This window comes from Panthera onca, chromosome A2 (assembly GCF_046562875.1).
Source record: "Panthera onca isolate mPanOnc1 chromosome A2, mPanOnc1 haplotype 2, whole genome shotgun sequence".
NCBI classification, from domain to species: Eukaryota; Metazoa; Chordata; class Mammalia; order Carnivora; family Felidae; genus Panthera; species Panthera onca.
In genome coordinates this window covers 154,926,847-154,949,712 of record NC_138340.1, presented here as the reverse complement: position 1 = coordinate 154,949,712, position 22,866 = coordinate 154,926,847, and the positions used below count along the sequence as shown (strand labels likewise).

The 22,866-nt window shown below is 37.0% G+C and overlaps 2 protein-coding genes across 8 annotated transcripts in view; one reads left to right on the top strand and one right to left on the bottom strand.

Moving 5' to 3' along the window:
* NDUFB2 (NADH:ubiquinone oxidoreductase subunit B2) overlaps positions 1-22,866 on the bottom strand; it is a 222,834-nt gene that overhangs the window by 148,084 nt on the left and 51,884 nt on the right. The gene's annotated exons all lie outside the window — the stretch shown is intronic.
* Positions 1-22,866, top strand: part of BRAF (B-Raf proto-oncogene, serine/threonine kinase) — a 167,298-nt gene that overhangs the window by 113,113 nt on the left and 31,319 nt on the right. For 4 of the 7 annotated variants that reach the window (XM_078438550.2, XM_078438548.2, XM_078438552.1 and 1 more), the window contains exons 9-14: positions 6,610-6,646; positions 8,057-8,176; positions 10,306-10,442; positions 10,690-10,807; positions 12,845-12,929; positions 13,778-13,954. In XM_078438550.2, the coding sequence (XP_078294676.1) occupies positions 6,610-6,646; positions 8,057-8,176; positions 10,306-10,442; positions 10,690-10,807; positions 12,845-12,929; positions 13,778-13,954 (674 nt within the window). The remainder of the gene's footprint in view (positions 1-6,609; positions 6,647-8,056; positions 8,177-10,305; positions 10,443-10,689; positions 10,808-12,844; positions 12,930-13,777; positions 13,955-22,866) is intronic. The other 3 variants (XM_078438561.2, XM_078438555.2, XM_078438568.1) reach the window with 1 other exon arrangement.

Genomic DNA, 22,866 nt, shown 5'->3' with positions numbered 1-22,866 from the left:
GGGTCATATGATTTCTGATGACAGCTGTTGAACTTTGTCATTGTAGTGTGAAAGCAGAGATAATACCTTATAAACAAATGGCTTTATTCTCATAAAACTTTATTTACAAAATAATCCAGTAATTGAGTTACAGAAGACAATAATGTGCTCTTACTACCTGAGCTGTCGTGGGATGGGGGTCCTGATCTTGGAATTAGGTGTCATTTCTCCCAGAATTTGTGCTTTCAGATAAAGAGTGTAAGTTATTCCTAATCTCTGTAATAAGCAACAAAACAGAAAAGCTGCCAACCTTGTTTGCCTTGGAAACTAATTATATTTAAAACGGAAGTTAAAAAACTATTTCCCCACATAAACAGGGTACTAAAATTAGTGAGGTGGTTTTGTGTGTGTGTTAGAAGATAGGAGTTGTTCTCATTATACAAGCATTCCTTATGTGAGTCTTCCTAGTTATATAAAGTTGAGTAGAGAAGCAAAAATTTTCCTAACAGGAAAATATTCACTTATTAACAGGCTACTTTAATATTAGTCCCCACTCAGATATCCTTCCCCATCTAATACCAGTTTGCATTCCAACCCCCATACATCATTATCCAACATTTCAATGAAAATATAATGCACATTGATTGCAAATCTGGCAAAAAAAAGAAAGAAAGAAAAGATTTAAAGATTTTATAAAGATAGTGAAAAATGACTTTGGAGAACTACTGAAATTATAAAAAGCCATTGAAAAATAAGGATACAGTAGAATTAAATTAGTCCAGGTAACAATAGAAGAGAAAAGATCCTTAGAGATGACAATATAATAGGTTCTTCAAATGAAAATGATTTAAATATCAAAGGATTGTTAGAGGCCCTTCAGGGAATTGATGAAACCCTCTAAAATTTTTATAAAAATGATTATGCTTGCTATGTAAAAGATGAATATGAAAACGAGGATTTCAGTTGGTGCTATAGCTTTCGTATTATGAACAACAAAAACTTGATTCCTGTGTTCTGATAATCAGCATATTGAAATTGTAACTTAAAATTTATTAAATATAAAAGAAAATCTTTATTATAAATTTTAATTTCATTTTTCAAGACGAACTTCCAAATTCCAGACATCCTTCCCACTTTTTACTATGAGATTTTTTTCTCTATTTTTATTGGATTTATTTTAAGTGGTCTTTGCCTAATATTAATTTTTCTCAACTAATAAGGTCTAGGTAGGCCTGAATACAAAGGAAGAAAATAGTAGGAGAGGGAAATATGGGAATAATGAGATTGTGAAATAAGAAACCAAATCTTATTTCTAAATTAGGTCTATTCTCATTATGTTCAAAATTGTAGCTATCTTGGGGTGCCTGGGTGGCTCAGTCCAGTTAAGCTTTTGACTCTGGATTTTGGCTCAGGTCATGATCTCACAGTTTGTGAGTTCAAGCCCCCTGTCAGGCTCTGTGCTTGCTGTCAGCATGGACCCTGCTTGGAATTCTTTCTCCCTCCTTCCCTCTTTCTGCCCCTACCCTCTCTCAAAATAAATTAAAAAAAATTTTTAAACGATTTTTTTAAACATTTGTTTATTTTTGAGAGACAGAGCACGAGCAGGGGAGGGGCAGAGAGAGAGGGAGACACCGAATCCAAAGCAGGCTCCAGGCTCTGAGCTGTCAGCACAGAGCCCGACACTGGCCTCGAACCCACGAAGTGTAAGATGATGTCCTGAGCTGAAGTCGGATGCTTAACCGACTGAGCCACCCAGGTACCCCAAAATAAATAATTAAAAAAAAAAAAGTTATATCCAGTTTTCCTTTCAGTACTAACATCATTTTAGACTGTTTCCCTCTAGACTTTTCCTCTTAGTGTTACTGTTCTATTCTCTGAGGCTTGAATATTTGGGGTATCATCTTTATATCTTGCCTTTTCTTCCTTCCTTTTAACCAAATAGTCATAAGGTTTCAACTTTTCCTTTTGGTAATGCATCTCAAATTTGTTCTCATTACTACCACCCTCTGAGCCCATATTTCTTTATTTGAATTAATTAATCTCCTAAATGGATTTCCTGCCATTGGTTTCTCTCTATCCATTTCCATTCTTTATGTTAGCGTCAGAATAATTTTTTTATACCTCTGCCATCATCTGTTTCCTTGTTCCAAAACTTTCATTGACTTCCATTGATTATAAGATAATATATAAATGCTTTAGCATTTCCATTCAATTTCAGTCATTCAGATCCAATCATTATTTATCATTTATTATTCTAGTAAATAAGTTTTTTTTAACTTGTTTTTGACATACTTGGCAATGCTGACTCTGGGATAGGCACTGTCAGAATTGGGAATTAAAGATGAATTAGCACATAGTCTGTGATCTCAAAGAGGTCACAGTCTAATGGATGAATCAGACATATAAATAGATGCAAAAATATATAGGGGTAGTTTATAGAAGAGGGTGATAATCCTATATGCCACAGGGTAGAGTTTATCACTGTATTTAACAGAGAAAGGACAACATTTAAGCCACATTATAAAAGATGAATGCATAGGAGTTCATTAAATTCACTAGGTGGAGGTTTTAAGAAGAAAGGGCATTTGTTAAGGAAATAGCACATGCAAAAAATATGGAAGTACCTTTACTTAGGATGTAATTAATAATGCACATTGTAGGAGTTTCTGGTTCAGGAGAAGAGTAGGAAAAAGAAGACAAAACTAGGTAGGTAGAGTCCATACCTAAAGGCATTGTCAAGTCTTTAAGGTTTCTGTGGTTGCTGGTAGTAGGGAGTCTGGAAAACTTTTGAGTGGGAGAGGAAGTGCTCAGCTCTGTATTTTGGAAGAGTATTTTGAGTTCACGAGAGATTTAGAAGGCAAGATTGTTAGGAATGGTATCAAAAATGGCTACTGTTTATGAATGCCTACTATATGCCAAGTACTATACTGAGTGCTTTACATAAATTTTCTTCTTTTTTTTTTAAGTTTGTTTATTTTGAGAGAGACAGAGCTAGCGTGAGTGGGGAGGGGCAGAGAGAGAGAGAAACAGAGAATCCCAAGCTGGCTCCACACTGTCAGTGCAGGGCCTGACACAGGGCTCGAACTCACAGAACCATAAGATTATGACGTGCGCTGAAACAAAGAATCGGATGCTTAACCGACTGAGCTACCCAGGCTCCCCTACATAAATTTTCTTAGTCTGTCCTCATAAACACTCATGGATTAAGTACTTATTTTTATCCTTATTTTACTGTTGAGAAAATTCTATTTGAAGAGGTTAAGAAACTTACCCAAGATCACATTGCTGATAAATGATTGAAATGGGGTAAAACCTGGTCTTTCTTGCTTATGTTTAACTACTGTTCTGTAGAGTAGTAGAAAGAAGTGAAAGAGATGAGATCTAGAAGATGATGTCCACACTTCTCTGGCTTGGGTAAATAGTATTCATTCCATTCAGTAGTCTAGGAAATACCAAAGGAAGAAGAACAGGTCTTATAGAAATGAAAATGGTAACTTTTATTTTGGACATACTGACATTAAGTTGTCTGAGGGACTTCACTGGTTTAGAAGTCCAGTGGCAGTTGAATATAAGGACCTTGAGTAGAGATAACAGATTTTGGAATAATTAGCATATTTCTCAATTAAAACCATGGGTGTAAATGATACTACTCAAAGACTACATGTAAATTGAAAAGAAGGTAGAATATGCAACCCCACTGAATATTATTAACATTTTGAGGTCCGGGCAAAGACTGTCCTTTTCTGTGCCTTTTATGGGCTCCTCTTCCCAAGTCTAACTTTACATAAGTAAGAGAGAGTAGTGTCACCCCAAAGGGCAGAAAGGGAATTGAAGAATGCTGAAGTAGTTGATGTTAGTTGCCACTGAGACTCACATGTGATAAGGACTGAAAATGACTACTGAACAATTAAAATGTCACTTTGACTTCACTGAGAGCTGTTTTAGAGGGCCAGTGGAGGAGAGCAAGGCTGGTGAAGGTGTGGGGGTAAGTGTCACTTTTGAGAAGATTGGCTGTAAAGGAATAATGTAAGGGCCATAGATTAAAACAGGGTTGAAGGACAGTTGTTTTTAATGTGAGAGTCTTCAGCGTGTTTGTGACTTGAGGGGAAGAAGCAAGTGAAGAGAGAGGTTGAAAATAACAAGAGAGGGGATAATGGATATAGTCCAGTTCCTAAACGTGGAAACGATATTCCTCAGAGGCTGTGAGGAATTAGAGATGGACATAGCTCTCTCTGCAGCTCTTTACAGGCTGTATGACCTTGGGCAAATGCCTTAACCTTGAAGCTAGCCATGTCTACCTCTTTTGTTGGTTTTATTTTTTTTATTTTTTTTTTTTTTTTAATTTTTTTTTTTTCAACGTTTTTTATTTTTATTTTTGGGACAGAGAGAGACAGACAGAGCATGAACGGGGGAGGGGCAGAGAGAGGGAGACACAGAATCGGAAACAGGCTCCAGGCTCTGAGCCATCAGCCCAGAGCCCGACGCGGGGCTCGAACTCACGGACCGCGAGATCGTGACCTGGCTGAAGTCGGACGCTTAACCGACTGCGCCACCCAGGCGCCCCTCTTTTGTTGGTTTTAAAATGTTTATTATGCACATAGTAAGAATTCAGAAATTATAGCTAACGCTACTGTGCAAGTACTTGTTAATATAGGGACAGGTTTCTGTTTCCTCTATCATGCTAAAGGGAAGAGATATAAGTAACAAAAGGAGCTACAGGAGATGAGGGAGAGTTGCAAATAGCCAGTATTGGAATACTAGAAGATCCTCTTTAACCTAGAATAAGTGAAAAGATTGTCAAAGAGCTTTAGGAACAGATTGAAAAATAGAAGTTTATGGTGTTAATTAGCAGTAAGAGCGGAGAAAGCCAGAGGTGGCTGATCCGTGGTTGTGGGGAGTCACAAGGTTGGTGAAGCAAAAAGGAAAGGGATGTGGCATGTTTGCCTTTGTCTTGCGGTTCTTTGTGTCTAGAAGTTCCTCTCTGGGACACCTGGGTGGCTCAGTCGGTTAAGCGTCAGACTCTTGATCTCAGCTCAGGTCTGGACCGCGGGATTGTGAATTCAAGCCCCGCGGTTGTGCTCCAAGCTGGATGTGGAGCCTACTTTAAAAATGTAGGTGGTCCTCTGCTTCTTTCCACCCCTGCGTTCCTATCTACCCCCAACTCCTAGCTCTTCTCTTGAAATGCTTCCACAGTCAGGTCTTAACAGTTCTTTATCCCTTGAACTCGTGTGGCACCAGGAGTCTTTTCTCCCATACTATTTGTCTGGCAGTTAACTAAGCAACTTTGGCACCTCTTTTATTGTTTTCTTAAGCTATTACTCTTTTATCATTTCATTTCCATGTTTGTACATCTTTCTTCCACTTAGTTTACAAGTCCTCAAGAACACAGAGAAAGTTAGTGAGACCACGAGGATTTTGTATTTATTGGTAGCCATGCAGCCCCTAACACCTAGCACATTGTTGGCAGATGTATATTTGTTGGTTATTCTGTAGAAGATGGCAAAGGCTTTATATAATACATTACACATGATAGAAATGCATTTGTAAAGAATTTATTCTAGACTAGAAACAAAAAGCTGCCTGTTTGCAAAGAGTCTTTGAGCCTGTTTAGAGACATTTGGGGCCGTTCAGGCCCTCCTATTTAAACTGGGTAAACATACTAAGCTCCACCTATCATTGTCCAAAGTGCATCGCATTGCCAGTAGACTTTTCCCTCCCCATCACCCAGTATTGTCTGTTGTAGAAAGATATGTTTTAATAATAAAGACAAACTTTAACAAAACCCTGTTAGAGCCATTTTGATTTTTTTCCTGTCTAGTGTTTCCTTACGCATCTGTATTTTGATTGTAATCAGTGTACATTTAATATTTTTTTATATTGTAAACATGTTTCACGATACAAGATTCATACTTATTTCAGTAGCTGCATAATACTTACTAAACTGATGCACCATAATTTACTTAACTAAAATGTCATATGTCTATAATAGGGAAATAATTATTTCTGATTTTTTAGTATGATGGATAATGCTGCACTGCATATCTTTATGCATACATTTTTTTCTTCTGAATTATTTCCTTAGGAGAAATTCCCAAAAGTGGAATTACAAGATCAAAGGGTATGAACATTTTTATGGCTAATATGTGCCAGTAGAATTTTTTTTAAGATTGATATAGCCAGGGGCACCTGGGTGGCTCAGTCGGTTAAGCATCTGACTTCAGCTCAGGTCATGATCTCATGATTCGTGAGTTTGAGCCCCTCATCGGGCTCTGTGCTGACAGCTTAGAGCCTGGAGCCTGCTTCAGATTCTGTGTCTCCCTCTCTCTCAAAAATAAATAAACGTTTAAAAAAAAAAAAGAAAAAATTGATGTAGCCATTGGTTTTGAATGGCCTGGAAGGGATTTCAACATTTGATTAGGACTAATAATCCCTTCAATATAGGGGTTAGGTTGACAAGTGCTTCAAAATGTTTATCTTATGTTCCCTAATTTCATATTCTTTTGTGAAGTAATTGTATGGCAGGTATTATGTTGAATTAACCTTTCTGTTAATGGTTAGTGGAAAGTTCAGTGTTGTTATTACTTTCTTACCATATGCTTTGAATAAATATCCATTACTGTTTATTTGTAGGACTTGATTAGAGACCAGGGGTTTCGTAGTGATGGAGGTAAGTAGTGATTTCAATTAAAAAAAAAAAAAAAATCAGGGAAAAATGCAATTGCTTTGCTGCTTGTCTCCTTTATATTTGCTTCTTTCATGAAACACAGACACAGAGAAAAATGCGTAGGGAAAACCCCCAAATTTTTTTTTAGTTTTCTTTATTATTTATCATTCATCTCTGGTAAAATTTTAACTGATTTATAAGATGAGTAGATAAAAAGAGAAGACATAAAATGGAATCTTAAATGTACTATCTACAATTTTAAAATGTTGTTATCCTCAAAGACAGATCATCAACTATCTTACCCACCTTACTGATTCCTAACTATCTCTAAAACTAGAGGTGCTAACTTCCCTTTGGGAGGGAACTCTAACTAGTACCACTCATACTTAATGATTGAGCTTAGGGTCAGTTAACACTTGATTTTCCTAAGTCATTCTTGTGAAGAATCCCTTAGATTGCCTGTCACAACATCTCCGTTTGTTGGACATTGTCAGCCTCTTCAGCTTTCTAGAAGGGTTTGGAATGTACCTTATACAAAATGGACCCTTATAGAAAGAAAGCATGTCGTCCTCTTATTAGTCCAGTAAATAAAAGAAGTAAATGAGAAATTGAATGGAGATCGCTTCATCAGATGTTCACTCTAGCACTCTAAAAATTGGGGACATACGAAAACATTGCTTACTTTTTAACTAAGATTTTATCCCTATACAGTGTTTTCCACGAAATGGTATTTGAAACTGTCTTGAAGATTTCTTCCAGGTGGTCCTTAGTGCTTACTTTTTCAAGTATTTTCTCTCTAAAAAAGAGGACCTGTAATACCTGTTTACCTTTTTGAGAGTCGGTCTCCTCACTGTGAACTGCTTTATCTTCAAAATACCTAAACCCAGACTTTAAAGATATTTTATATTGAATAAACATTGTGTAAGTCATCTTGTGTTATGTTTCTCTATACCTGTGAATCTGCCTCAGTGAAAACCCTGCATTGTATCTTGGACTTACTATTCATTATAGCATGTAGTTTAAAAAGTTGTGGTTGTTTTCCATTTGTTATTCCATGAATCCACCAGTTAATGTTGCTGCCAGTTTGACTTTCATATGTCTTAATGACTGTGGCTTCTGATAATTTTGCCCAGTACATCCAGCATTTAAGTGTTGCCGTCATATTAGCATCACAAAGTTAAGTTAATCTTAAAAACTGCCTGCTTAGTTCCAAAAATCAAATGGCACTTCTTATCCTTTTTATGAGTCACTTTATAAAAAGTCATTGGGATTTTATGAAAACAAAAAGATTTTTTAGACATCCAGAATATTTTGTGAAGCAGGCTTCAACTCATTTATTCCCATGACTTCTTTCATTTCTTCTGTGTGTCTGTCTTCTTGTGTTTGCCTGCCCCTCTCTTTCTCTTCTAACAGCCCCTTTGAACCAGCTGATGCGTGGTCTTCGGAAATACCAATCCCGGACTCCCAGTCCCCTCCTACATTCTGTCCCCAGTGAAATAGTGTTTGATTTTGAGCCTGGCCCAGTGTTCAGAGGTAGTTGGGCTCTTCTTTCTTGTTTTCACCCAAAGCAAACTCAATATAAACTACAGATACTGTTTGTGCCTCACCTTCACAGCGTGTGTTTGTAAGTGTGAGAGTTTTCAGTACTAAATTTCTGCTTGGCCTGGCTGGAATGCTCTGAATGTGCTTCTCACACATACTCACTACCACAAGCTTTCTGTATGCTGTCTGTCATAAATTTTTAAAAGCAAGAAAATTCTGAGCTAAGATATCCATCTTGTTTTTTGTTCTATTACTTACTTTTTGGTCTTGATAATTTCTTAAACTCGGTGGGTGGCAATAAATAATGTATATGGGGGGGTGCCTCAATCAGAATAACTTTTATCTTAATCCATTTACATAATAGCCTTCATGACTATTAATATTTGTGATCAACTCTTGTGGTTTTTAATAAAGTAAAAATAGAAACCCCAATTAGGAGATTTTGCCAGATTTTTGGCTTTATTTTTCTATAATAGCACTGTCCTTTTTTTTAATGCAGGACATGTACATTTTATATCAGAGGTAGGGAGCCTTAAGAAAGGTTTTTAATATATTTGGAGTACTTTTAGCATACTTCAGAAAATTTGAGGATTGCTACCCTCACTTACACCCTAATATGAAGGAAGCACTATAGCAGTGTGGTTCCACTCTCTCAGTTCATCTCACTCTGTTTTGTAGTTAAACTGATCTCTTAACGTTTTAACTCAAAATTCAGACAGGTATCTTACTACAAATATTTTTAAAGAATTATATTTACTGGCTTTTGCTAGTGTCTCTTATTTACTCTAAAAGTGATGGTGGTGGTTCAGATTTTTGCTGTCTCAGCCCAGCTGTTTCTCATAAAAACCATAGGATGGGCTAGAATTCCTACAGTACTGAGTAGTGTCACTGAAATAAGTAATACAGTACATTATTGAGTAGATCAGAATCTATGAGGCCTGAGCAAGCAGTTAAAGCTTTATGATGTTGAAAATTACCAGTTGGAAGGTAGAAAATGGATTATGCTCTAGTTACAGGCGTCCCAGGCCCCATTTCCTTCTAGAAAATTGCATATCAGATCAGGTACATTCTCCATGTGATGACATGTGTGATGTGGTAATGATAAAATTCTATACAGTTTGAACATTTAAATGTAGACATTGCTATTCTCCCTACCCCCAAATAGTAATCTTATAAAAGAAAAAATTCTTTCGAGGTCTTTTTGTTCTGTATATGCAGATATTAGTGGACATCTCAGTTCTCCTTAACTGTATTCAGACACCACTAGGAGTCATTGCCCGGAACCCCTCTAAACCGGCTAGGTGAATCAAGGAGTTGTGCTCAGTCGGTGTTTAGAGAAGTATGCAGCCCTGCCTACTGAGTCTACTTTCAGTGTATCCACTGGACTCACTTGACTCATAGAATATTTCCACTTGTAGCAGCTTGGCCAAGAGGCCATAGCACTTAACTTTTCTCTCACTTTATACCTGTAGAGATTTTTCAGAAAGTCTTGAGAAACCTGTTTGGCTTTGTTTGTATTAACTTTGTTATACAGGTAACAAGTAGTCTTTGGTAGAACAGGAATCCAGGAACCACTGAACTGACCGATATTTCTAACTCTTAAACAGTATAGGATTTTTAAAGTTCTCGTGGCTAATATGATAGAGCCAGATATTTTTAACATTAAGGCCATTATTATATGTTCCCATTTGGGAGTTTCCATCTGTTTTTATATTGATTGGCTGTTCAGGTAACATAAAATAGTTACAAGTTTATTTTTTCTATAAGCTTTTAAATTGATTTTACTTTTTTAAACCAAACAAAGACTTGGGAGTATTGTTTTAGTATTGATCTCTTACTTTAGAAAGATTATTTTTCTTCCAGACTCTACACCAATAAGCAAAGTATGTATCTGAAATCAGGTGTTTTAAAAGTCATTAAATTGACCAGAAAACTAAAAGAAATTACAGTGCTGATCACCAAATGAGGCCCTTTTTTGTCCTATCATTTCCAAAAGATGTGCCTTTAAACATACATTGCATTTTGAAAAGAAGTCTAAATCTCTCCCCACCCTCTTCCCCCAGTAAATTAACATACTCAATCCTCCTTTAATAGGTACATTTTTCATTTCACTAATTTAGGATCAACCACAGGCTTGTCTGCCACCCCCCCTGCCTCATTGCCGGGCTCTCTCACTAATGTAAAAGCATTACAGAAATCTCCAGGGCCTCAGCGGGAAAGGAAATCTTCTTCATCCTCAGAAGATAGGAATCGAATGGTGAGAATATATGAGATCTTCTGTCCTCTAAGCTCTTTTGTTTTATAAGCTAGCTAAATGTAATGTCACCTTTTAGATTATATGATATATAGTGATGTATGAGATGTCAGTATGTGACACAGAATTCCCTTAACAAAGTAAATTTAAAAGCTTGATAGTTTTTTGCTTAAAGCATTCCCACACACTGATTTTTGCTCTCTTCCTTTTTTGTTTGTTTTGGCTTGACTTCTGTGCTATTTTTATGAAGAAAACACTTGGTAGAAGGGATTCAAGTGATGATTGGGAGATTCCTGATGGGCAGATCACAGTGGGACAGAGAATTGGATCCGGGTCATTTGGGACAGTCTACAAGGGAAAGTGGCATGGTACGTATGTAATACAGTGACATACAAGTTATAATAGGATACGTGTCATAACTGTGATTTAAAAAAATCAAAGGGAATATGCACTGTTTGAATCACTAAGCAAATAGCATCATAGCAAATAGGTCAGATTAAAGAGTCCTCCAAAGAAAGGGTTAACAAAAATTATGGGAAATAAAAACAATTCACAGCAAGGAGGACTCCTATCATTACAGTAATAATTTTTAAAGATGACAATTCCCTGGGTGAGTTACGCCCCAAGATTTTTTTTTCTTTTAGAAGTCTTTTTGCTGATAGTTTTATTTGTGTTATAAATCACAGGTAAACATTAAAATTGTACTTACCAAAGGAAGAAACAACCAGGGAACATATAGAAATGTTTAGCCTCACTAATTATCAAAGAATTGCAAATTCAAAAGCTAGAAATCATTATTTGCCTCTCAAGTGGACAGATAGGTTTTTTTTTTTGTTTTTGTGTTTGTTTGCTTTTTTTTTAAATTGGCCATGTTTAGAGCTGTGATTGTAACACTGCTGGAGGGAGAATAAATTGCTACAGATTTTCTGGGGGGCAGCTTGTCAATATGTGTGTTGAGCCAACAATTCCATTTGTAGAACTACAACTCATTGGGCAGAAACAAACAGATGTGTGTGCAAGTATATTCATTAGAGACTTAATGAGAAAGTGGAAATAAAGTTACGTGTTCGTTAACAGAGGACTGGATAAATTGATAACCTTCATATGTGATTATATAGACATGAGATAGTGTGGTAGATCTATATTTATTGATACAGAAAGGTATGTGTGGTATATTAAATTTTACATAACAGCATGTATAATATCCTATACTATGGTACTGCCTAGAAATATACATATAACATAAACTTTTAAAATGACTGTCAGCATTTTAGTATGTATCTTTTTAGGTGATTTTTTTCCATATGTATTCGTAAATATTCACACTGCATACATATAAAAGCCTAATAAGTTTATATATCAGTGTGTTAACAATGATCACTTCTGAGTGGCATGATTATAGGAGATTTTACTTTTTTTCTTTGTTTTCAAAATGTTTTTCACTATGAGCACTGTATTACTTCGATAATCAGGAAGAATCCATAATTATATCAAAGTATAATAAACCTGCAAAAAAGTACAAGATTCATCTGTATTATTGTATGTGGTTGTAGGTCATTCATTCTCTGAATAGAATTCATTGTGTGACTCTAACATGATTTCTTTTCCAATCTCTACTGTGTGATGAACATTTGAATAGTGTCCAGTTTGGGGCTATTACGAATGCTGCTGCTGTGAATATTCTTAGTACATGTTGTTTGGAGAACATATGTTCCATTTTTGCTGGGTATATACTTAGGAAAGAATTGTGGGACCACTGGATATACATATGTTCAGTTTTAGTAGATGCTGCCAAAAGTGTTTTAAGTGCTTGCACCATTTTACACACCCACTGGCGATGTGTAAGAATTCTGTTTCACATAAAATTATTTTTTTAATCTTCCTGAGCAAAAGCAAGTGATCCTTGGATTTGAAAACCATGTTAACTACTCTGATAAAGAAGCTCTGCAGTTTTCTATTTCAGCCAAGCTTCATTGGCCCTGTCATCAATAGTTTGTTTTAACATTCAGATAATAAAAGCATTTGGTTTAGTATTGTTAATTAATCAGGAAAATACCATGGGTACTTACTTGGTTAAACTACATTTCTAGGGGAAATACAACATTGGCTATTGGGGGGGAGGTGGTATTTTGAAATACTAGTATAGGAGTGTCATTGTTCATTTAGTTTTTATCCTTAGAAAATTAATACATTTTAGAAGTTAAGATCTCATTTATTTGCAATTTAATAATGGTATGGATTTAAGGCCATGGTAATTAGTGAAAATATCCAAGAGGTATACATATATATATGTATGTGTATATATACACATACATATATATATGTATATATATATATATATCTTTTTTTTTTTTTTAAGTTTAAAAAATTGGAATGACATTTGGAATGACAACTTTTTTTTTTAGGTGATGTGGCAGTGAAAATGTTGAATGTGACAGCACCCACACCTCAGCAGTTACAGGCCTTCAAAAATGAAGTAGGAGTACTCAGGTGAGCCTGTGTGCATTACTGTTTTCCAGAGAAGTTATCTTTATCTTCTATTTTCCAGTGATAGCCACTGTTGGCTTTACAGGTTTACTAAAAGTGGATAAGACAGAGTTTGAGTATACTATGTCTTTAACCGTATTGTTTAAGTGGTGTACAATATTATATGGTATAACTGATAGGAAAATTAGTCCTAAGGTGAATTAATGGAAATACAATGTTCTGATCATGAAAAATCCTATTTCCGCTTATGGAAAGAATACTCTCAAAATTCTAAATTTATCAGAACACATTTAAAGATTGTGTCAAGCCCTGGGACTTGAGGAACATTAACAAACTAGAGAATATCCAGGCAGGGACAACTTAGATGAGGAGGATTCTGAAACTGTAACAAGGGGAAAACAGTCGATAGAACTGAGTATATTTGGGTCCACAGAAGGCTATTATGTTCAAGAAGGTACAGACTTTGTTTTATTCCAGAGAGCAGAACAGGACAGCCAGTGGCGGAAGTTGTAGGGAAATAGTTTTTTCTCAACCCCAAAGAACTTTTTAATACTAGAACCACTTTCAAAAGGGGGGTAAGGGTGAAAAAAGAAGCTGCAGTCTCAGTGAAGAGCTTTGCACAGTTGAAGGTATTTAAGCAACTTCAGTTGCCTGTTGTGAGGTATATTAAAACCTAAGATCTTTCTGCAAGGGGTAGGATATTAGACTAGACAATTCCTAAAATAATTTCTAAACTTATCCTTCCTTATGTTCTAACATCTTCCTGATAATCAGACTGCTTTGGTCCACTTTTTTAAGATTTGCTGAAGTTTATCGACATTTACTATTTACTGACATACTTCCTTTTACAGGAAAACTCGGCATGTGAACATCCTGCTCTTCATGGGCTATTCAACAAAGCCCCAGCTGGCTATTGTCACCCAGTGGTGTGAGGGCTCCAGCTTATACCACCATCTCCACATCATCGAGACCAAATTCGAGATGATCAAGCTGATAGATATTGCTCGGCAGACTGCGCAGGGCATGGAGTAAGTTCCATTCTGTTAAATCTCTTGTAAATTGTTTTTGAAGACCACTGATGGTATTTTAAAGGTTTTAGCTAATATTCTTTTGGGTTGCTTTTTGAATTACTGTCTAGTAACATAGGAACACTTTTAACTAATGGCTAAAAATATGATATTAAGAAATAAAATGTCTCTCTAGTATATCTTTAGTATAGTCTTCAAAAACATGTATCAAATATTTGATAACAAATACGTGACTGCAATTTTATGTTTAGCATGCAATGATTTAGTATTGAAGGTTATTAACAAAACAAAATAAGCCAAAAAAACAAGAAAGTCTACAAAAAAGTCTTTAACAGTTACTGAAGTATACAAAATAATTAAGTTATCCTTTCAAATTATTTTCTCCATGCACCCATATTTTTTATTACAAAATGTCATCTGAGTGAAATAAAATAAAATGAAAATCTGCATTCTGATGCTTTTTTAAGGATTCCAAGTTGAGTTGTTCATATCTGTTGAATTTTGCTATGTAATTTAAAAGATAAAATGTTGCTTAAATAGAATTTATCATCGGTCACAATAGGGAACCAACTGGGAGGGATAAATTTTGCATGCAGCTCTTAAGTACAAATGAAGAAGGAAATCAAAAGGTAAAAATTAAGAATGAATTTTGAAAGTACTTAGATGAAAAATTTTAAGTTAGTAGAATACAAGTTTAAAAGCTCTATGGGTAGTTTAAAAATATGTATGTATCTTATATTTTATAGTATACAAATGGCTTTTATTATGTCATTTAATCTTTATAGTGCTATAAAGTAGATTTTTTTTTTTTTTTTTTTTTTTTTTTTGCTTTTAAAGGTCAGGAAACTCAGGCTTTTAAGTGATGTCTATAGCTGCACATTTAATAAATAGCAGCAGAGTTGTTTGACTCAGAATCTGACTTCCAAGCCATTATTCTTTCCCCATATTCACTATGCTACTTTTACATTTTAAAATTAGAATAAAAGAGTAAAAGTGTATATAAGCACCAGTACCTAGAGCTCTGACTCAAGGTCACTTAGTGTGTAAGTGTAGGACCAGGACTGAAAATCAGATTGGGCTCTTAAATCTTCCCACTGAACTATCACCCTCCCTGTCTCAAGACTATGTAATATATCTAAGTAATTTACATTGTTTACAAGCCTGTGGTCAGCCAGAATGCTTATTGCAGCAAATGATTACCTCTTCAGTAACATTCCCACTTACCCACTAGACTTCAAACAATGTCAGCCTTTCATATAAGTTAGAATCTGAATCTGTTCAAATCTGAAAGGTATATTAAACTCTTGGAAAGAGTAAACCGTGGCAAAAGTAGTAAACATTGATAAGAAAACAAAGCTTATTCTGCTCCCATCCCACCAGTCTCTTTGCTGTTTCTTCAAGCCAAGCATCTTCCCTCCTCAGCCTTTGTACTGGTTATTTTTCTCTTTGGGATACTCATTCCGGAAATATCCATAGAGCTTCTCCCTTAGGTCTCTGTTTAAATGTTACCTTTTAAAAGAAGGCTTCTCTCACTCATCATCTTATGTAACTAAGATTCCTACCCCACCGATGATACTTTTTGTATCCCTATCCTTTTGTTTTTGAGACTCAGCTGTATCGGACATATTTGTTTATCGTCTGTCACCCCCACTAGAATATAAGCTGTATGAGATGAGGGGCTTTGTTGTGTTCATTGTTTTATCCCTATTGCCTAGAACAGGGCCTGGCCTATGATAAGTACTCACTACATATCTGTTATACACACACACAAAATGAAAGAATGATTACACATAACTGCATATGATTGCTGGTTTACCTTTTGGAAGAGAGAGAAGCATATCAAAACAAGTGTCAAGGAAAGAGAAAATGGTCAAAGAGAATAACAAAAGAATAAGGGGGGAAATGCTTTTGCTATAAACAGAGGCAGCAAAGAATAGTACTAAAAATTGTTTTTAGAAACAGTGATGGGTAGGGCATCTGGGTGTCTCAGTCAGTTAAGCATCTGACTCTTGGTTTCAGCTCAGGTCATGGTCTCACGGTTTGTGAGTTTGAGCCCCGCATCAGGCATTGTGCTGATGGTGCAGAGCCTACTTGGGATTCTCTTTCTCCCCCTCTCTCTGTCCCTCCCCTACTCGTGTGCATACGTGCCCACGCGCTCTATCTCTGTCTTTCTCTCCCTCGCTCTCTCTCTCAGAATAAATAAATAAACACTAAAAAAGCAGGAACAGTGATGGGGCAGTGGAATGCCACTATTGATAAAGACAAGAAGTACAGTAGAGAGAACATTATCAAATTGCAATAGTTCTGTAGTCTGGGGAATAGTCAGTGAAGAGGCATAATATGATCCCATCACTTTACAGTTTGGGTTCTGTAAGCATAAACCTTTGCATCTGTCTATTCCAAAACACTTTGGTTATATTTTTAGGTAACTCTGACTATATAATGAGTATACCTAGTTATGAATTCAGATCATTCTATAAATTTATCATAGATTTTAATAGCTAAAAAAGTATTAATAGTAAAATTTAGGGGTGCCTGGGTAGCTCGGTTGGTTGAGCATCCGACTCTTGATTTTGGATTAGGTCACGATCCCAGGGTCGTTCGATCGAGCTCCATATCAGGGGTGACAGCCCAAAGCTTGCTTGAGATTCTCTCTCTCTCAAAATAAATAAACTTTTTTTTAACTGTAAATTTTAAGCCCTCTAGCAAGAGTTTATTACCAGCTTTAAATGAACCAAAGAAGATACAGTTCCTATTTTTTCTTTCTGTTCTTTATAAGACAGTAACATGCACCCGGTTAAATGTATTAACACATCTTTAGTTTCTAACGGCTTTGGCAGATGTGGGTTTCAAGTTAAGGTGACAAAGTTTTGCTGTGTTTTGAAACGCCACTAAAACTACAATCAAGGAATTTTTTTTTTTAAGCATGAACATATAAGGACAGAGATAACAGAGAGGAAGGAAACAATAACAACATTTTGAAAACCAGAAAGCAGATGAAGTGGTAATGGAATTAATGTACCTAAAAAAAGCTAAAGCCTTAGTTGGCAATGGGGAAATAAAGGCCAACCTGACACCACAGGTTCCTCAAAAGTGTCAGGAATTGGCAGTGCCGGCTGCCTTCAGAAGAGGGGAGATACGTAAGTGAGAGAGCATATCTGCAAATCTTCTCTAAATCCTGCGTCCTGCTCTGGGTCGCTGGGTGACTGCCCCCTCCCTGCCCTACTGTAGACTTTTATATTCTCTGGAGAGAGGAAAATCAGTTATATCTGGACTGGGGACATGGGCATGGAGATTTTGTCAGAAACGGGGGTTGAGTGACTGTTTCCGGAAGGATGAATGGAGAGTTCCCCAGCACTCTGTTTTCAAAGATTCCCAGCCAAATGCTGGCAGCCAAACCTTCCCCTTTAGGCAGGAGATGGGAGAGTCTTCTCTGAGGAATCTTATCAACCGAGAGAAAAGACCCAAAGGTAGGGACATCAGGGATTCCACTTAGATCACTACACAGGGAAGTTAAAAAACAAGAAGCCCATCCATATGCTCAAACCTTCCAGACAGTTTTTTGAACCTTCATTTAGTCTGAGTAAGACAAATTGTCTCTGGATCATCAAATGTCAGAGGTAAAGGGTGGGATGCCAATGACAGAGACCAAAACAAACGGAGTTAAAGAGGCAACAAGGAATAAACAAACACAAGGCAAGGAGAAGAGACACCTCTCTCCCCCGAATACCTACCAGTTTCCTCAGAGATGAAAGAAGATTTTTTATTCATGAAGCAAGAATAGATGCTTTGTTAGGAACATTTGGATAATAACAACAACGGCAGTGTTAAAATGTTGATATTGTAGCCCAGCACAAATTATATGCTTTGTACTTATTTAAACTTTTAAATGTCTGATTCCTCCTTCCCTGTCCTCCACCATCATTTCACAAAGGACAGAGCAAGCTAGATGTAGCTAACCGATAAGTCCATAGTCTATTTAAAGAGCCACCCTATTAATAGTGTACTTTTGCGAAGCCCCCGTTTCAAAATAGTCTGCCACCTGAATGTTTTCCAGATGTTGTTGATCTTTTCTGAATACTTTCTGAAACATATTATTTTCCCCTAACTCCTTCCCAATTTGAAAGGATACAGTCAGCCACTGCTCACACAAAATGTATTTTGAAGTCAGAGAGTATAAGCAGAATAAGGATACAGGGTGCTGGGGTTGTAGTCATTCATAGGATAAAACCGTTAGTAATTAGGAAACTGAATCATTAGGACTTTCAGATGTGTCCCCTTCATTGGATTACAGAATATAAGCAGATGGGTGACATTTTTCCTGTGTGATTTTGTCTCCTTTCCTCCGTGAAGGATCATTTCTGATTGCTAGGTTTACCTGAAGAGAGCAGAGTTGTTGTAATGGTAGATAAGGAGAGTCTCATTCCCCCCGAATCAGGGCTAGTATAGTATGTTTATCATCTTCTCACCTGACAGTCATTGACCTTAGGGCCAAGGTGTTTTAAAAATGTTGTTACTAAAGAAATTTCACAAATGATCAAGCTGTCATGCCATTTCCTTGCAGGACTTTTAATTTCAGTATAATACTTATTGTGTAACTTTTCATTTAACTTTATCAGAAAATTTACTAGGTGTTAAATCAAGAGAAAGTTGTGGTCTGTTGTTGTACCCACAGAAGTGTGATAATCTGAATAAAGATAATTAAAAGTAATTTGGGGATAAATCCTCACGATTTACTTTTTTAAAAAATAATGAAAAGTATGCCTCTTTACTTAAAAACAAACCTAGTTTTGGGAATGCAAGCTGGTGCAGCCACTCTGGAGAACAGTGTGGAGGTTCCTCAAGAAACTAAAAATAGAACTAGCCTACGACCCAGCAATTGCACTACTAGGCATTTATCCATGGGATACAGGTGTGCTGTTTCGAAGGGACACATGCACCCCCAAGTTTATAGCACCACTGTCAACAATAGCCGAAGTATGGCAAGAGCCCAGATGTCCATCAGTGGATGGATAAAGAAGATGTGGTATATATATGTACAACAGAGTATTACTCAGCAATCAAAAAGAATGAAATCTTGCCATTTGCAACTACGTGGATGGAACTGGAGGGGATTGTGCGAAGTGAAATTAGTCAGAGAAAGACAAAAAGCATATGATTTCACTCATATGAGGACTTTAAGAGACAAAACAGATGAACATAAGGGAAGGGAAACAAACATAATATAAAAAGAGGGAGGGGGACAAAACAGAAGAGACTCATAAATATGGAGAACAAACAGGGTTACTGGAGGGGTTGTGGGAGGGGGGATGGGCTAAATGGGTGAGGGGCACTAAGGCATCTGCTCCTGAAATCACTGTTGTGTACTATATGCTAACCAATTTGGATGTAAATTTAAAAAAATAAAATTAAAAAAAGATAATAAACCTAGTCAAAAAAAAAGATGGAAGGATGAATTAAAGCTGAAAAGAGGTGAACGTGTATCAGTGATTGAAAATAATTCCAGTTGATCAAAGAATATTTAATTATAGTGAGCATGATTTTCCAGTGGATAAGAACAATGATACAAAAGAGGGTACTGGGAATCAGAAAAATAAAAACTAAAACAAGTACTATTTTTCACCCCCTGGGATTAGCAGAATACCTGAATTCAGACAGAATTGCGTGTTGAGAAAGATGAGGGGAATTGCTTACTGGCACCTGATGCAACCGGCCACCCCTGGTGTGCTCCAGAAGGTCTGATAAAATGGAGAGTACCTGACCTGCCCCAAGAGATGCCAGCTTTTGTTCCATAAAAGGTTTATATGGGAAGAGATGTATTGCAGGAAAATATATAAGAGTGAAAAATTATAAATTTAAATGTCCATCAGAGGACTTGGATAAATAGAATATTGGCACCTCTGTGCAGGAGAATAATACACAGCAGAAATGAATTATGTATCAGCATTAGCTTTAACATACAGTATCAGGTGAGAAAAGCTATAGCACGAGACCACTTGAAATTTTAAAAACAAAACATTTTTATATGTGGGTTTTTTTTTTTTTTAAGAGAGGTGTACATAAGTATGCGAAAGTATTAAAATAAGGATTAGCAGACACACACCAAATTGAGTAGTGGTTTGCAAGAATGGTGGAAGGGATCAGCATGGGGACAGCTAGCAGGGAGAGAAGAGCAGTTGTTTTATCTATAACACGTTGATTATTTCTGTCTTTTAATTTAAAACAAAAGACTCCATAGTTGTGTTTTACTTTCGTAAGTTTTATGAACTGTGAAAACCGGGAGGCCAATGTGGAAAATTTTTAACAGAATTAATTATGGTGAGAAATACGAGTGATTGCTGCAGTGATTGCCTTTGGTGCAGTTCTTAATTTCAAAATAAAAGTTATTATAGGGAATACATAGTCACTGGAGAACACCCAGGAAATGTGAACATAAATCATCACCAGTAATCCGCCGAGAGATAATCACCATTAATATTCTGATGTGTATTGTGTGTCCTTTCAGAATTTGGTACTTAATAGTATACACAGTGAGTTATGTTGTTGTTCCAAGTATGGACTCGCACTGGTTTTACCTTTTTTCATTCTTATTTTAAATATCTTTCTTGATCAGTAAATACTGTTTTGACCCCACCTCTGCTACATACTAGTAACTTACCCTCTCCTTCTGTTTTTTATACCAGCTACATTCTCTGGTTTTTTATATATGCAGTAATGTGTTTAGCAAGTACTTACTATGTGCCAGACTTTGTTCTGTGTACTTACATATGCTACCTCATGTAATCCTCAATAGCCCTGTGAGGTATATCCTATTATTATCCCCATTTACTTATAAAGAAACTAGGGTTTAGAGAGATCAAGTAACCTGGCGCTGACACTTTGGTGTCAGAGTATATTCCTTTACACGTTGCTGCTTCTCCAACTTAGTCTTTTCAACACCTCAAGTGGGCTCTTAATGGAATACAGCAGCCATACTTTTTTTCAAGATTGTTGGTTCTTACTTTCTCCCAGAGGGTGTCTTACCTTCTCTATCCTCAAACCTTCAACACCTCTCCTCCAAGAACAGTCAGCTGGTTTCCTTGCCTGTGATTTCATTGAGAAAATTAGAAGCACCCACCACATCTGCCCACCCGCCTGTGTTCATGCTCAGTTTTTCTGCCTTATCACTAGGAGTGAAAGCCAACCCTTCCTTTTCATATGCTAGATCCCCGTCTTATTTCCCCTACTCACTGACATCTTTGGAGTAAATCTCCCCTATTCATCTTCAGCTTTTCCTTTTCTACTGGATTTTCTTTCATTTAGAAGATCTTCCTTATAATGCACATTTGGCAGAATGTTGACAATTGTTGAATCTAGGTGGAGATTGTAGGGTGATTATTGTACTATTCTTGCAACTTTATGCTTAAAAATTTCTTAATAAAAAGTTATGGAGGACCCATCCTTGATTCTACTTCCCCCTCAAGTTACCACCTCATTTTTCTATTTACAGTAAAACTTGACAAAAGAGTTGTTGATATTCACTCTGTAATTTCTCTTCTTCCCTTTTATTGTGGATCCCACCTGGTCAGGATTTTGTCCCAATACTCCACTGAAATACTTCTTAGTGGGTCCAGTGGTTAGATTTACAGTCTCCATCTGTTTGTACTGTCAGAAACATATTCTGCAGTTGATCATACCCTTCTCCGATGAAACCCATCCTTAATCCCTTGCTACTCAGAATCTGGTCTGAGTAGCATCTGTACCACTTGGGAGCCTTTTAGAAATGCTGAGTTTTAGGGGTGCCTGGGTGGCTCAGTCGGTTAAGCATCTGATTCTTGATTTAGGCTCAGGTCGTGATCTCACAGGTTGTGAGTTCAAGCCCCACCATGAGTCTCTGTGCTGACAGAGCAGAGCCTGCTTGGGATTCTGTCTCCCTCTCTGCCCCTCACATGCTGTCTCTCTCTCTGTCTCTTAAAAATAAATAAACATTAAGAAGTATTAGTGAAAATGACATTTAAAAAAAATTTTTTTAATGTTTATTCATTCTTGAGACAGAGACAGAACATGAACGGGGGAGGGTCAGAGAGAGGGGGAGACACAGAATCTGAAGCAGGCTCCAGGCTCTGAGCTGTCAGCACAGAGCCCGATGCGGGGCTCGAACTCTCGAGCCACGAGATCATGACCTGAGCCGAAGTCGGAGGCTCAACCGACTGAGCCACCCAGGTGCCCTGCGAAATGACATTTAAAAAAAGAAATGCTGAGTTTTAGGTGCTACCCCAGATCTTCTGAATTAGAGACTGTATTTTAGCAAAGTCCCTAAATGATTTGGATGCATATTAAAATTTGAGAAGCACCCTTCTCCTGATTTTCCTTCTACTTCTCCTTTGTAGCTAGTTCTTCCTCAACGCTTGAACCTCGCTGAATGTTGGAACTCTCCAGGAATCTCCATTCTCTTGGTGATGTCATCCAGTTTCATGGCTTAAAATACTGTTCAGTTACCACTTATATGCCCATCACCATCCAACTCACTTCCTCCGAACTCCAAACTGTCCTATCCAGCTGTCTGCTCCACATTGCTTGACTGTCTAATGGACATCTCATATTTAGTGTGTCTCCTACTGAGGACCTGACCTTTTTCCTCAAGCCTGCTCTTCCTACAGTCCTTTCATCTCAGTAACTGGCAACTCTGTTCTGTCAGCTGCTTATGTCAACATTTTGTAGTTATCTTTGACTCCTCTCTTGTTGGCACACAATACACCCAGCCTATTATCTCCTGTTCACTCTGTCTTTAAAGTATATCTAGAGGGGTGCCTGGGTGGCTTAGTCAGTTAAGTGTCTGACTTTGGCTCAGGTCTCGATATCATGGTTCGTGAATTCAAACTCTGCATTGGGCTCTCAGCGCAGAGCCCACTTCGATTCTCCTGTCTGCCTTT